General features: G+C 42.3%; 1 protein-coding gene across 1 annotated transcript; it reads left to right on the top strand.

Annotated features, from left to right (window-relative positions):
* Nucleotides 1–5,547: 5,547 nt before the first annotated feature.
* LOC109472057 lies at nt 5,548–9,086 on the top strand. Its single transcript, XM_019771633.1, has 6 exons — nt 5,548–5,572; nt 6,948–7,132; nt 7,666–7,846; nt 8,235–8,336; nt 8,765–8,874; nt 9,081–9,086. Exons 1-6 carry the CDS (start codon nt 5,548–5,550, stop codon nt 9,084–9,086), a joined length of 609 nt encoding a protein of 202 aa, XP_019627192.1.
* Nucleotides 9,087–13,306: the final 4,220 nt, after the last annotated feature.

Below are 13,306 nucleotides of genomic sequence, written 5' to 3'. Positions count from 1 at the left end.
GCCATACTGTGGGTTTATCAGAGATTTCATAACAAACCGAGACTCATTCGGTGATGCATGATCTTTACAGGCCGTTACATTAGCTGTGTTGCCTGTAGCTGTGCAGTCATTAGAGTTTGGGTCATATGTATGCTGTGAGAATGTTGTTACTGAGTTGTACTGTGGGTTTATCATGGATTTAATGACAACCTGCGACTCCCTCAGTGCTGTCTGATCTTTACAGGCTGTTACATTAGCTGTGTTGTTTATGGCTGTGCAGCCATTAGAGTTTGAGTCTGTTCGTGACAAATTATTCACATCTTCATATGTGTGCTCTGAAACAGTTGTCACTGAGTCATCTTGGTGGTTTATGGGGGATGTCTGAACTTGGGTAGCTGTTACATTACATGACAATGTGTTGTTTGTGCTGTCATTAGAGTTTGAGTATAAAGGGCCTGTTGGGGACAAATTATCCATGTCTTCATATGTATGCTGTGAGAATGTTGTTACTGAGTTGTACTGTGGGTTTATCATTGCTTTCATGACAACCTGAAACTCACTCAATGCTGTCTGATCTTGGCTGGCTGTTACGTTAGCTTTGTTGTTTGTAGCTGTTTTTCGTTCTGTAGAGCCTGTTGGTGACAAACTATTCATATCTTCATATGTATTCTCTGAAACAGTACACTCATATTGTGGGTTTATGGAGGATGTTCTGATACCCTCACTCAATGCTGTCTGATCTTGACTAGCTGTTACAGATGTGTTGTTTTGGGGGTCTGGATATGAAGGGGGGTTCTTGGTCCTTCTTATGTACCCTTTGATAACGAGAATGATAACACCAATGAGGCCAGTGCCTACTATCACACAAATAACATGAACAGTTACGGAGAAACTAAGAGCAGACTCCTCACTGCTGTTGCATTCTTGACCGGATGAAATTCTGATGATAGTAAAACGTGGTGAAGATGTTAAGGCAGGTTCTAATGTAAACGTTATGAACTTGTCGAGCTCCGGTTCTAATGTAAGATTTGTGGAATTGTTCGGCTCTGTTTCTAATGTTAACGTTGTGGGGTTTTCCTTGTGGACATACACAGACATTGTGGCAATTGAATTGCCAGCTGTACTTGTTGCAGTACAAACGTACAAACCAGAATCATCTGCAGTAACGTCTATAGTGACGGTACCGTTGGTACTTACAGTCACCCTCCCCCCTGACTGTACTGTTTTGTTCAGTCCAGATGGGAAGGTCACTGTAATGTTTGGTGTGGGGAAACCTGAAGCTTCACACACCAGACTCTGCCCCTGGGTAGACCTGTTATCGTGTTTGTTTCCCTTAAATCTCACAATGTTTGGTTCACAGACAAGATCTTCAAGGTCAATGTCTCTAAGATATCTTCCGATGAATTTGGCAGGTTGGGAACACAATATCTGGTTTTCAAACACACGTCGAGTTCCGGTCATTTGTGTCCTGAAGGGAAGCATCGTACAGTCACACTGCCAGGGGTTCTTATCAATGTTAACATTAGACAACGATGACAGCTTTTTATGAGTTATCATGGGCAATGATTTGATTTTGTTGCCTTCTAAATCTAGCAGAGACAGACTTGCTATGCCTGTGAGTGTTCCAGTTTGAATATCATGGATGTTATTAGATCCTAAATGAAGTTCCTGTAAGTTTCTTAACGCTGTAAACATGTTTGATATAAGCCTTGTTAGCTTGTTGGAAGTTAGTATCAATATTTTTAGCTGTGGTACTGGAAGAAATGTTCCAATCTGAATGTCATCGATGGCATTCATTTGTAGATCTAGTGTTTCTAGGTTACCCAACCCTGTAAACATCCCAGGTCTGAGGCTTTGTAGTTTGTTCTGAGGGCCACCCAGGTTCAAAGTTTTAAGCTTTGAAGTTAGATTGAAAGTTCCAGTATGAATGTCATTGATTTCATTATTTGATAGATCAAGGAATTCCAAATTTTTTAAACCTGCAAACATGTTATCTGTAAGATTTGTTAGGTTGTTGCGATTCAGGTACAAGGTTTTTAGTTGCAACATTGAATTAAAGGTTCCGGCCTGAACATCATTGATGTCATTGCAACATACCTTAAGGCGTATCAAACTTGCTAACCCGATAAACATGTTAGGATTCAGGCTTGTTAGTTTGTTATGATCAAGATGTAACCTCATCAAGCGTGACAAGGAATGGAATGCCTTCGTTTTGATCGTCCTTATACGATTGTTACTTAAATCTAAAAAATCCAAGTTGTACTTTGAGAAATCGAGCTCATCTAAAGTATTGATCAGATTATGTTTTAAAGACAAGTGTAGTACTTCAGTCGGTAGGTTCTGCGGGATGGTAGTGAGTTCCAGCCTGTCATATTTGCAGTTATACATAGTACTACAGGAAGCTTCTGTTGGTCCAAACACCTTCAGGATGACCAGAAGGAATGTCATCACGCCTGCTTGTTCTTTATTCATGCTGTTGTCAAGCTCTGCACAGGCACAAGACTGATGACAGATATGGTTATAATACGTACATGTACATGTGTACATGTGAGTCATAAAGAAAATATATGTAGCACTAGAAAAGGCTAAATCCTGTCTTTTGAAAAAAATGTTCTGTGTACATTATCATATTATCATCATTATCATCGGGTGGGTTCCCTATATTATATTATATTATATTATATTACATCATATTATATTATATTATATTATATTATATTATATTATATTGATTATATATGCAGATGATACCAAAAAACACAGAAATACAGCAATCTCTAAAAACGGCCAAACGTTATCATCATTATAATCGGGTGGGTTCATTATATTATATTATATTATATTGATTATATATGCAGATGATACCAAAAAACACAGAAATATAACAATCTCTAAAAACAGCCAAACGTGCTGGGTATTATTTAATGAACAAAGATGTTTGAACTGAAATCCTCTTCTGGTGTTAATATGTAAGGAACATCCGTTTTTAAATTTCAGTTCATTGAATCAAATGCCAATGATGCCACGGTAAGCATGGCCGTCGGTTCAGAACCTGGCACCACTGCTCGTCACTGATCGAACTTTGTTTCCAGAAGCAAATATTATGTAATACATTTCGAGTTTAATTATTCTCAGAGATTCGCAGCAACTGTTGTCATTGGTGCTATCTGGTCTTCAAGCCCACACCAATCCTAGTCTTTTCATAATATGATCCAGAACTCAAATTTTGTATCATATTTTGATCTAGAACTCACAAATTTTGTATCGTTAAGTTTGATGATGTTTGATTAAATGCCCTTCATTTAGCTACAATAGTAGTCTATCTACTCCTCCTCGATTTCTTCCGAATAAAAAAAATCTAACACAGAATGGTTACAGTACACACAACGCTGGACTTATAACTGCAGAATGGTATGATTAACTAGATTTCTACAGAATATTCAAGTCATTTTGTCAAGTCAGTTCGTATTTTGGAGGTCATCTTAGCTCAATGTGTATCAGAATATACAAGCTAAATGTATCAGTGTTGTAAGATTTGGTTTGAATATAACGCCCGTGAAAAACCTCTATTATGTATGTTATATTTTGGTGCTTGTCACGATGATCAGTATCATGGCAATAAGGCTTACCTCTGAAATTTATCCAGATTTCTTCCACGCGAGACGGCATATCTTATATTGCAGGTTGCGTACAGAGCTGTTTGCGTACAGCTCTCGGCAGAAAGGCATGCACGTGTATGATGTACCATTGGTTGTGTAACAGTTGATTGTCTGCTATATTACGTTAACGCCTGACATCACAGAGTTTCATATTGTTTTGGCATTTATTGCTATACCTTTTATGTTCTCTCAGTTCTAAAACCTGTATGGTAATACAAAAACAGCTTGAAGTCTTTCAATAGTATTTACATACCAGTAGTTGTGAAACATTTTATTGTCTGCTCTGTTTATTGAACCTAATATATTGATTGTGTAAGCTACTTAGTGCTGGGATTAACAAACACCTTTTTTGGGTAGAAGAAAACCTGTCAAAATAAAGCTTGCTGCCCTTTTGCCTTCGCCAAGAAGGGTCTGGCGAATAATAGTCTTGTCTCTGTGTGTATGTCTGTAAGCAGCAGAATCGTAATAGTATTTGGTATGTAGATAGGTCTTGATGATACCAAAAAAATTAGGCTGGCCGTTCCATAATCTTTTCAAAATAAGCTGCTTAATCTTAATATGTGTAACTGTTGAAAACGTCGATTTTATCATGCGAAAAGATAAAGCTGGGTGTTAATTTAGATTTTTGTGTAACCGAGATATACATCTGCTGGTGTGTTTACGGGACGGGGACTGAGGAAGCATGAATATTAATGTTCTCTTGTGCACTTCAAGGCCAACCCGTAGCAGGCCCGAGTATTGTGTTGTGTTGTGTTGTGTTGTGTTGTGCAAACCTATCTAACCACCTGACTCACGTGAAAATTAGTACATATCCCTGGTTAGGGAAGACATTTGTGGACAGTCGTAATGTCAGAGCTCCCGTTTTTAACATCACAACCATGTCAAAAATACCATCACACTTTTTGAAAAGAGAAGGGAGGCCAATCTGGTGAGATGATCAACCGTTACATGTATACAGTTTGCTCAATTACGCAAGACAGAACTTACCACTGCAAAACAGCATGCTAACTACGACAGATAACCAAATTACACATTTATTAAGCCAATTCCATCTTTTGGAATGACCGCAATCTGCCATTCGCTGTTTTTAAGTCATAAATTAAAGTAAAAATGTGTGTTTCTAATTGGAAAACAATTTTTATGATAACCACGATAAAGTCATATATAATTTGCTCATTTTTAACGGTCTTAAAACGTCATGGTAACTAAATCGTTTTGGTCATAAGTACACAATTTTTGTTTCTGCGTTAGCGCTCCAACCTGATAAAAAAGGTAGTTATCATGAAAAATGTTCTTCTGAATTCCTATATATAGTTTGATGACGGTACAATAGGGAATGCTTACCTTTAAAATTCACCTGGATGTTCCTACCAAGCGAGAGAAAATATCTTTTATTACCGCAAAGTGGTGAGGACTGGTGTTGTTTGTGTGCAGCTCTCAGTGGCAAGACGATTAAAAACAGCCTGAAGGCACACTCCCCAATTTGTATACCATCGTGTGTAACAGTTAATTGTCTGCTGCATTATGTTAACTTTTGACATCACACATTTTATTGTATTGGTTTTAGTTCTCACTTGTAAGAAAAAGGCTACGTATGGTAGCTATGGTATGTAAAAAAGCTTGATGTCTTACACCTACATGTGTTTGTATACCATTGGTTATGTAACAGTTGATTGTCTTCTCTGTTTATAGATCCTTGTAGATCACTTGAATATTTTATGCTGAGATTAACCCACAACCTTTGTTGGAGAGAAACAATCTGCAAGAATAAACTCTATTCCTTTCTCTTTCAAATGTATAATACTTGCATGAAAATAAAGGTGTTGTTTTTGTGTGTGTTTTCATCAGCATAGAATGTTTTGATATTTGATAGGTGGGTAAATCTTGAGAAGATAGGTTAAGATCAGTTATGGGCCTCCTGGCAGCTGTCCTTGGTACTGAATTAGAATTTCCCATTTCGTCCATATGATCCTGGACATGCCATATTCGTCGATTTTTTTTGTCAGCAGTTTCGTTAATGTCTGGAATAATTAGTGGCCTCCTAGCTTATTACTCAACTGAAACAAACACTTTTCAAACAGCTGGCATTTTAGCGCGATTTATGTTTGTGAAAGTTTTTTTCTCCGGTTTTGAGGTAAAGGTTGTGGAAGTAATGTTACCCTTGATGTTTAATTTGGTATGTCACTAAGAATTAACTGCTATAAAGAAATGTCACAAGTTGTTATTGTTCAATGTTACAATGAAAAGCACACTCAATGTTTTTATGAAATTAAAGGGAGGAGGCGGCGACAGCCGTTACATATGTTCAGTCTGATTATGTGTTAAACAGCCAGTAAAAGCACAATGTTATTGATTGCTCTTGCTCATACTTCTTTAAGCTATACTGTGTTTCTCTAATCCATGCCTAATACTCTTACAATTGCTGATATTTTGTACCGAGCAAAGATATTTTAAAACATGGCTTACCTTTGGAAACATTCTGCTACACCCACATATGAACAGCGACATCTAGTGAAATTGCAGCATGCAGTTTGACATATCAACAGTACCATCTAGCGACATTTAATAGATAGGCATATCTAGACAGAATGACAGAATGGTCCGTTGTTACATCGTTTTTTGCGTTGTTGCACCAACTGTTTAACTGATAAAATGCAAAAAAAAGGAAGTTTTTTTGGTCAAAACCATAAAAAGAGGATACGTCCAGAAAGGAACAATCATGAATTGTCATGCATGCCATTGAAGGATTATGTGGCGTTGTGTAGCATAGATACATATGTATTAATTAAATAAACATTATAAAAAAATGAGGAAATACTCTAATTTGTTGTATTACATCAATAGGACAATATAATGTACAGCAGATGGAACATTAACAGGTGCACTAGATGTTTTTAAATAGGGAATTGTGCAATAGCTGTCCACAAATAAGGAAATGCCAGGATTCTTTTGTGACAAAAATGAGAATTTCATACTTGTTATATGTGTAGGTTTAACTTAGTTGAAAGTGACCATTGCTCTGCATACACGTTATGTGTACTGTTCATCATGTCAGTTGCATAATTAGCGATGAAAATCTTAAAATAGAATACCGCTGCCTGATAGGACTTTTCACAAATCGTAAATATATATAATTTTTATAAAGAAGGCAATCAATTGAAATAGATTGTGCTAGTAATTACAATTAATTTCCATAATCAATGAGACAAAATAAGACATAAACGTTTACAAATACATAGTCCTAGGAAATATTTCATGAAGGAATGAGATCTCTGAACTATTTTTTCCTGTATCTTTGCTCGCCTCCAGCTTTGCAGTCAGTAGATGGCCCAACCTGGTTGGACACCGGTGGTTGGGCAGTGGTCAGTTCTGTGGGTGGTGAAGCCAACCTGACCATTGATGGGAACAATGCCAGCTACTGGGAGCCAGACCCAGTCCGTCTGGTGTCTGCTAGAGCCACAGGATCTTTCTACCTGGAATTGGATCTGCAAGAAGTATATAATATAATATAATATAATATAATATAATATAATATAATATAATATAATATAGCTCGTATTTTCATTAGGATGTAAGACCATACCAATTTAATCGATTGGCTCTTGGAATCGCCCTTTCATAATTTTCCCCTAATGGTGGATTTTAATGATTTTCATTTTATACTTCTTAGTTATTCAAGGGATACTACTGAAGTTTATGTGTGGTTGTGTACATTCTATCATTGCAGTGATTTTTTTCACTTATATATTAAAACATATGTCCATACCAGTTCATAGATCATGATTTTAAACAAACCAATGCATCTTCTGTACAGTACATTGTGTACATTGTGTCATAGAATTTCTTTTAAAAATGCCCTGTTTCTTTACATGTTTTTAATGAAACCCGCGAGCCAACAGATTGGATTGTTTCTATTTTACCATTTCATTTGTACGGTCATTATCATTAAAGATTGACAAAACAAAACAGTGATGCAGCCATGTCTAAATGTGCTTTGATGTGATTTTATCTTTTCCCCATTTGCTAGCACTACCAGCTGGACAGGCTATCGCTTACTATACCAGCCTTGTCTGGAGGTTCCACTGACATCAGTTTCCAGCTGTGGATACTGCAGTATGGGATGACAACTGCTGATGGAGTCATCTGGACAGACGCAAGGACCTTCTTCATATCACGAGAACAAAGGTCTTGGACGTGGGAATTCAGAGGCATGTAATATTCAACTTTTAATATTAGAGTATCTGATTATGACATTGAATAGAGAGCATGCAATCTGCTAATCTAGTACCAAAACTAGGGAAAAGCATCAAACCCTTTCTTGAAAAACTTGTAAACTTTTGTTGTCTTGATTTGAAGTGACCACTCGACCGAATCAAAATCTTTTACAACATTTTGAGAAATTTATCAATGTTGGCTACTTTTTTTGTAGTGAAACAGGCTTATTATTATCATTTTTGCAGCTGGGTGACTTTTTACCAACTGAAGTCATAGTAATCTTTTTCCCCATTTTGCCATGGCAGCCCGGTCTACTTTAGGACCTTAATTTTGTTTTTATCGTTACTTGACTCATGTGATACAGTGTTGTCCTTCCTGTAGGTTTCCGTGCAACTGGAAGGTACTGGAGGCTGGTGATGCCTTTGGACAGGCAGAGTGGCTCCCAGGCTGCTGTAGCTGAGGTTCAGTTCAGAGGACAAGTTGGTATGTGAAGCAAGTATAATGGAGTGTTTCTGTTCTTTCAACACTTCTGTCTCAAAGTATACGTTTATATAATTTAAATTATGTATATTGAATTGTCCACTACCTATATCTCCATGTACAGGCATACCTACCTATGCAGCCTTCTTCATAACTACCACCTTTTCTTAGTCCTGAAATTTTGTTTTTTTACTTTTCCCTACGGGCAAGCACTAGATGACCTGCCTAAGGAGACCACTTTACCATAGACGCCTGTGTGGCCTTCTTGGGCAGGTTTGACTTTGATTTCATTTGTTTCACAGCGATCTCCAAGCAAAACTGTGCACGATTGTTTGAGTCTATTGATTGTATAACACATAACATTAAGTTCCTTTCTCCTTGTAGTAGATATTGTAGTAAAACATTTAACAATTTACCCATTTTCCCTGAAGTTGTGGCTCAGCAAATGAGCATGCTTGAACTGCCTCAGAGTCTGGTATCCCGACTTGATGACATCTCATCCCTGCAGTTTATCAACCTGAAGTCAACGGTGGAGACCAATGTAAGTTTCATCTTCTTATTCCAACAGTTGCTTTTTGCAACATGTATGCTCACATTTTGTTTGAGGTTATAGCTGTGAAAAATGCAAAAAAAAACGAGCCAGGCTCATAAGTGTTACTGTTTTCATGCATGATTCATTTCGTGTGGAGAAAATCATGAAACCTGGTCACAACTTATTGTCATTCTTTGTGCTTTTCATATATATAGCAATGATTATCCTTAAAAACTGTTTTCAGGCAATAATCATAAATAACTATGGGTCAAATGACCGGGCCAGAGGTGTGTATGGTGCCATAAGACCTGGTCATTTCTTATGACCACCGATTACTGGCATGTCTACAGTGAGGGTGGCGTGAATTATGTTTTCTGTTCTTCCACTCAAACTTCACTTGTATTGACATGGTTCGTATTTTGTTGTTTATCCCTCGGGGAATTAGTTTATGAGGAGACGGTAATTATTTCTTTTCAGCAGACAGGCTACAAATGTTAGCAAAAAGAGTTCACTCCCCTTACTAAATAATGGCGCGGTCAAGTGGTCACTTATTATCTGCACTCTTACACAATGAATGGAAGCGACTGCTCGGGCTTGGTACAGAAAAACTTTAATGTCAGAGAGAGAATGAAAATCAGAAAGTGTAAAATCACGGGTGGGTGGGAGGGCGAAACTCTCTGTTTAGCACACCACACAGCACACCTCGACAATGCTACTAGAGATGTTATGAAGTCACGTGATGGTGATGACGCGCAGGTCAAGGTTCAGCGGCAGCTAATAAACTGATTTGAGCTGTCGCCCAAATAATCCCTATTATCTGCACTCTTACACAATGAATGGAAGCGACTGCTCGGGCTTGGTACAGAAAAACTTTAATGTCAGAGAGAGAATGAAAATCAGAAAGTGTAAAATCACCAAGACCAAGCCCGGAGGGTAAGGAGTGGGTGGAGAGTGCAGACGAGAGGGAGTAGTGGGCGTACGAGGGCGGAGCAGGTATATGGACCAGCCTAAAACGGGCTATTGCTAAGTGGTACGAAAGGGAACAATATAAAAACAATCCAAACACGTCTAGTCGAAATATCGCTGAGTGCTACGGAAAGGTAACGATAAAAAAAAACAATCTAAACACGTCTGGCCTAAATGTCACTGAGTGCTACGGAAAGGTAACAATAGCAAAACAATCCGAACACGTCTGGCCCAATATCGCTAAGTGCTACAGAAAGGAACAATAGGAAAACAATCCAAACACGTCTAGCCTAAAAAGAACAAACTACGTCCTATATTAACAATAACATCAACATGCCTAGATAGGCGGGGATAGTCTGGTAACAGGTAAGAGTCCGTGTGTGTCTCTGGCCTATGTCAAGGTGCACGCATGGATGAACGCGGCCCTCGGGTACAGGCATGGGCTTGCAGAACGGTGCTGTTTGAGCTGACCGTCGTTACAGGTGCGTCAGGAGCTCGAAGTGGGAAGGAGACACGTCTGCTCTAGCAGTGCTTTGCCCGGCCGTCAAACGATCAAATTCCAGCTGGTGGTACTGAGACGACGACCAGCGGCTAAGGTGATCGGCGATGCGGTTGGCCAACCCGGGTATGTGGATAGCTCTGAGTTCGAAGTCTCCGTTGGCGGCGCACAACCACAGATTCGGCAAACAGGACTGCAGGAAGGGGGCGCGGCTTCTGCCGGAGTTCAATACCGTGACCGACACTTCATTGTCGCACATGACGACGATCCGACGCCCGGCCCAGCACTTACCCCACAACCGGGCGCAGACGAGGATGGACAAGAGTTCTAGACTGTTGATGCATGGCTGAGACTCCAGTAGGGAGTCGGGGAAGACTGCGTGGAAGTACTCTCCGGTCTCGTGAAGGAAGCCCCCGCAACCCGAGAGACAGGCGTCAGAGCTGAAGATCGCGTCGGGCTCCGACCAGCCCGCTTGAGGGAGGAGCGACACGCTGTCAAATTCTTGGCAGTTGTGGCCTCCTTTAAAGTAGGACGGTAAGAAAGTGGACCACCAGTGCAAGTCCTTACGAAACTCAGTGTCAATGCGCAGCCGCTGCTGCCTATCGCGATAACGACGGAGGAACATGATCATACGCGAAACAAAGAGACGACCTGGACGCACGCATGAAGCCAGGAAATGCAGTTTACCTAGTAGGGACTCCACCTCCTGCCGGCGTGCGCTGGCCTTTGAAGACCAGCAGTGCAGCTCAGCCAGGGTGTCGGCGAGTCGCTCGGGTGTCACTTCAATGGTCATGGTCACGGAGTCCACTATGCGGCCGAGAAACGTCATGCGGGTAGATGGCGGGCAGGCTTTGTCATCGGCTTCCGTTAAGCCCAGCGTTTGCAGCAGTCGCCCGAGTGTGTCGTACGCGAGGGCCGCCCGCTGGGGTGAGTCCGCCCCGCCCAAGTCGTCCAGATAGTTCACGCACGAGAACCCGAGGTCAGCGTACACATACACGACTGCGTCAGTCACTCTCTGGCAAGCTTGGGCCGAAGAGCGCAGGCCGAATGGCAGGGCCACGTCCGCGTACTGGCTTCCGCGCCAGGAGAATCCTAGGAGATGATAGTCCCCGGGATCTACGAACAACTGCCTGTAGGCCCTGCGTAAGTCTCTCTTAAACATCAAACAACCCGAACCGTGAGCTGCAACCAATGCCGTGAAATCATCTATCGAAGGGTACCGCAACCGATGCGACTCGCCCAGATAAGCGCCCGTCGGAATGCCGTCGTTGACTGACGTGCCGGAAGGGTAGCTGAAGTCGACCACGATTCGGCGATCTTGTGTGCCCTTTTTTGGAACTGTCTGCAAGGGATTACACACCAAGCGAGAACTGAACCAGGCAGGTGGCAAGGGTCCGATGGTGGCGCCATGAGACAACTCCGTTTGAATATATTTGTCAACGTGGCTCGCGTATTGTAAGGCAGAAGGATGGTTTGTGTGCGGAACCACTGGCGGCGACGTAGACACGTAGTTCACGGGGAAGCCGAACTCTAAGAAGTCGCACAGATGTGTGTCCGGGTAAGTAGGCAAGAAGTGCCGCCAGGCTGCAACGTTCAGTCCAGTGGGGACTGGTATGCGTTCGCCCTGAAAATTGGGTTTGCCGGATTGACTCACGCTGTCGTGCCATAGTCGGTAGAGTGACAGGTCTCGAGGAGCAGACCCGTTCAAACTTCCGGGCGCCTTGAGCAGACAGAACTCTGTGACTGGCATATTGGCGCGTTCATTAGTGGCCGTAACGTGCGTGGAAGCACATCCCGGAGCTGACGGGATCATATCGACACAGGCAGGGTCCAGGAGGTTCGGTGCATCACCTCCCCGGGGTGACGAGCTCGAGACGAAACTCACATCGTCCGTAGCGTGCGTGGCGGCACAGTCCCGGGTTGACGGGCTCCTATCGAAACTCACAATGTCCACAACGTGCGGGGCAGCATCGACCCGGGTCGACGGGATCGTTTCAAAACTCACAGCAGTAGCGTGCGTGGGAGCACATGCCCGATTCGACGGGACCGTGGCAAAACTCACAACATCTGTAATGTGCGTGGCAGCACAAACCCTTGTTGGTGGGACAAGATGAAGACTCGCATCTTCCGTGGCGTGCGTGGCAGCACCTGCCCGATTTGACGGGACCTGATCAAAACTGGGAACGTCTGGGTCGTGCGTGGCAGCACCGACCCGATATGACGGGATCGTTTCAAAACTCACATTGTCCGTGACGTGCGTGACAGCACGTGCCCGAGAGGACGAAAACATATCAAAACACACACTTGCCGAGTCACCACGTGTTCGAGTCGACAGGGTCGGAGTCAGGAAACCGATGTCCGTAACGTGCGTGTCGGCGCGTTCTTGAATGGGGGTGATCGTATCACAATTAACATTGTCAACGACGGGCGTGGGAGCCCGGCCCCCGGATTGAGGGGATCGTGTCAAAAGAACTATTCTCAGTAAGCGAATCAAAACAAACATCACGAACACGGCCTGAACGGAGAAACTCTGGAGCTGTCATGTCGGAACGTCTCTGATCTGATAGGGACATGGTAGCAGGAACATTGTCCGTAACGTGTGCAGGATTGCCGCCGACCGTGACGTGTGGGGGGATCGTATCAAAACAAGTCTTGTGCGGAGGAGGATCAAAACAAACCTCGCGTGTACTAGCTAAATAATGACATTTCGGCACAGCAGGATCAAAACAAATCTCGTAGCCACTAACTAAATGCTGACAGTCTGGCACAGGGAAAGGAGAATCGAAACTTACAGTTCGGTGCACGTCTCCAATACTAACCGATGCGATGCTCCCCGTGCGTGTGCGGCCAGTGGGTTGTCACATGGAGTCGTCGTCGCCGGCCGAAGACGTGGGCTGCTTGCTATCCGACTTCTTGCGTTTGCAATCGGCCTCAGTGTGAGTGAACCGCCTGTTGGTCTTTTCCCAGCAGAACTTG

Source organism: Branchiostoma belcheri, unplaced genomic scaffold (assembly GCF_001625305.1).
Source record: "Branchiostoma belcheri isolate BF01 breed outbred unplaced genomic scaffold, Haploidv18h27 scaffold264, whole genome shotgun sequence".
NCBI classification, from domain to species: domain Eukaryota; kingdom Metazoa; phylum Chordata; class Leptocardii; order Amphioxiformes; family Branchiostomatidae; genus Branchiostoma; species Branchiostoma belcheri.
Note: the sequence above shows the minus strand (reverse complement) of the source record. Positions and strands in the feature narration are given on the sequence as shown.

Bases quoted from the DNA above. Each gene is read 5' to 3' on its own strand.
- LOC109472057 (XM_019771633.1), top strand. From the start codon at position 5,548: ATGGGCCTCCTGGCAGCTGTCCTTG. The intron at 5,573-6,947 runs GTACTGAATTAG...GCTCGCCTCCAG, and splicing joins CCTCCTGGCAGCTGTCCTTG to CTTTGCAGTCAGTAGATGGC. The intron at 8,337-8,764 runs GTATGTGAAGCA...TTTTCCCTGAAG, and splicing joins TCAGTTCAGAGGACAAGTTG to TTGTGGCTCAGCAAATGAGC.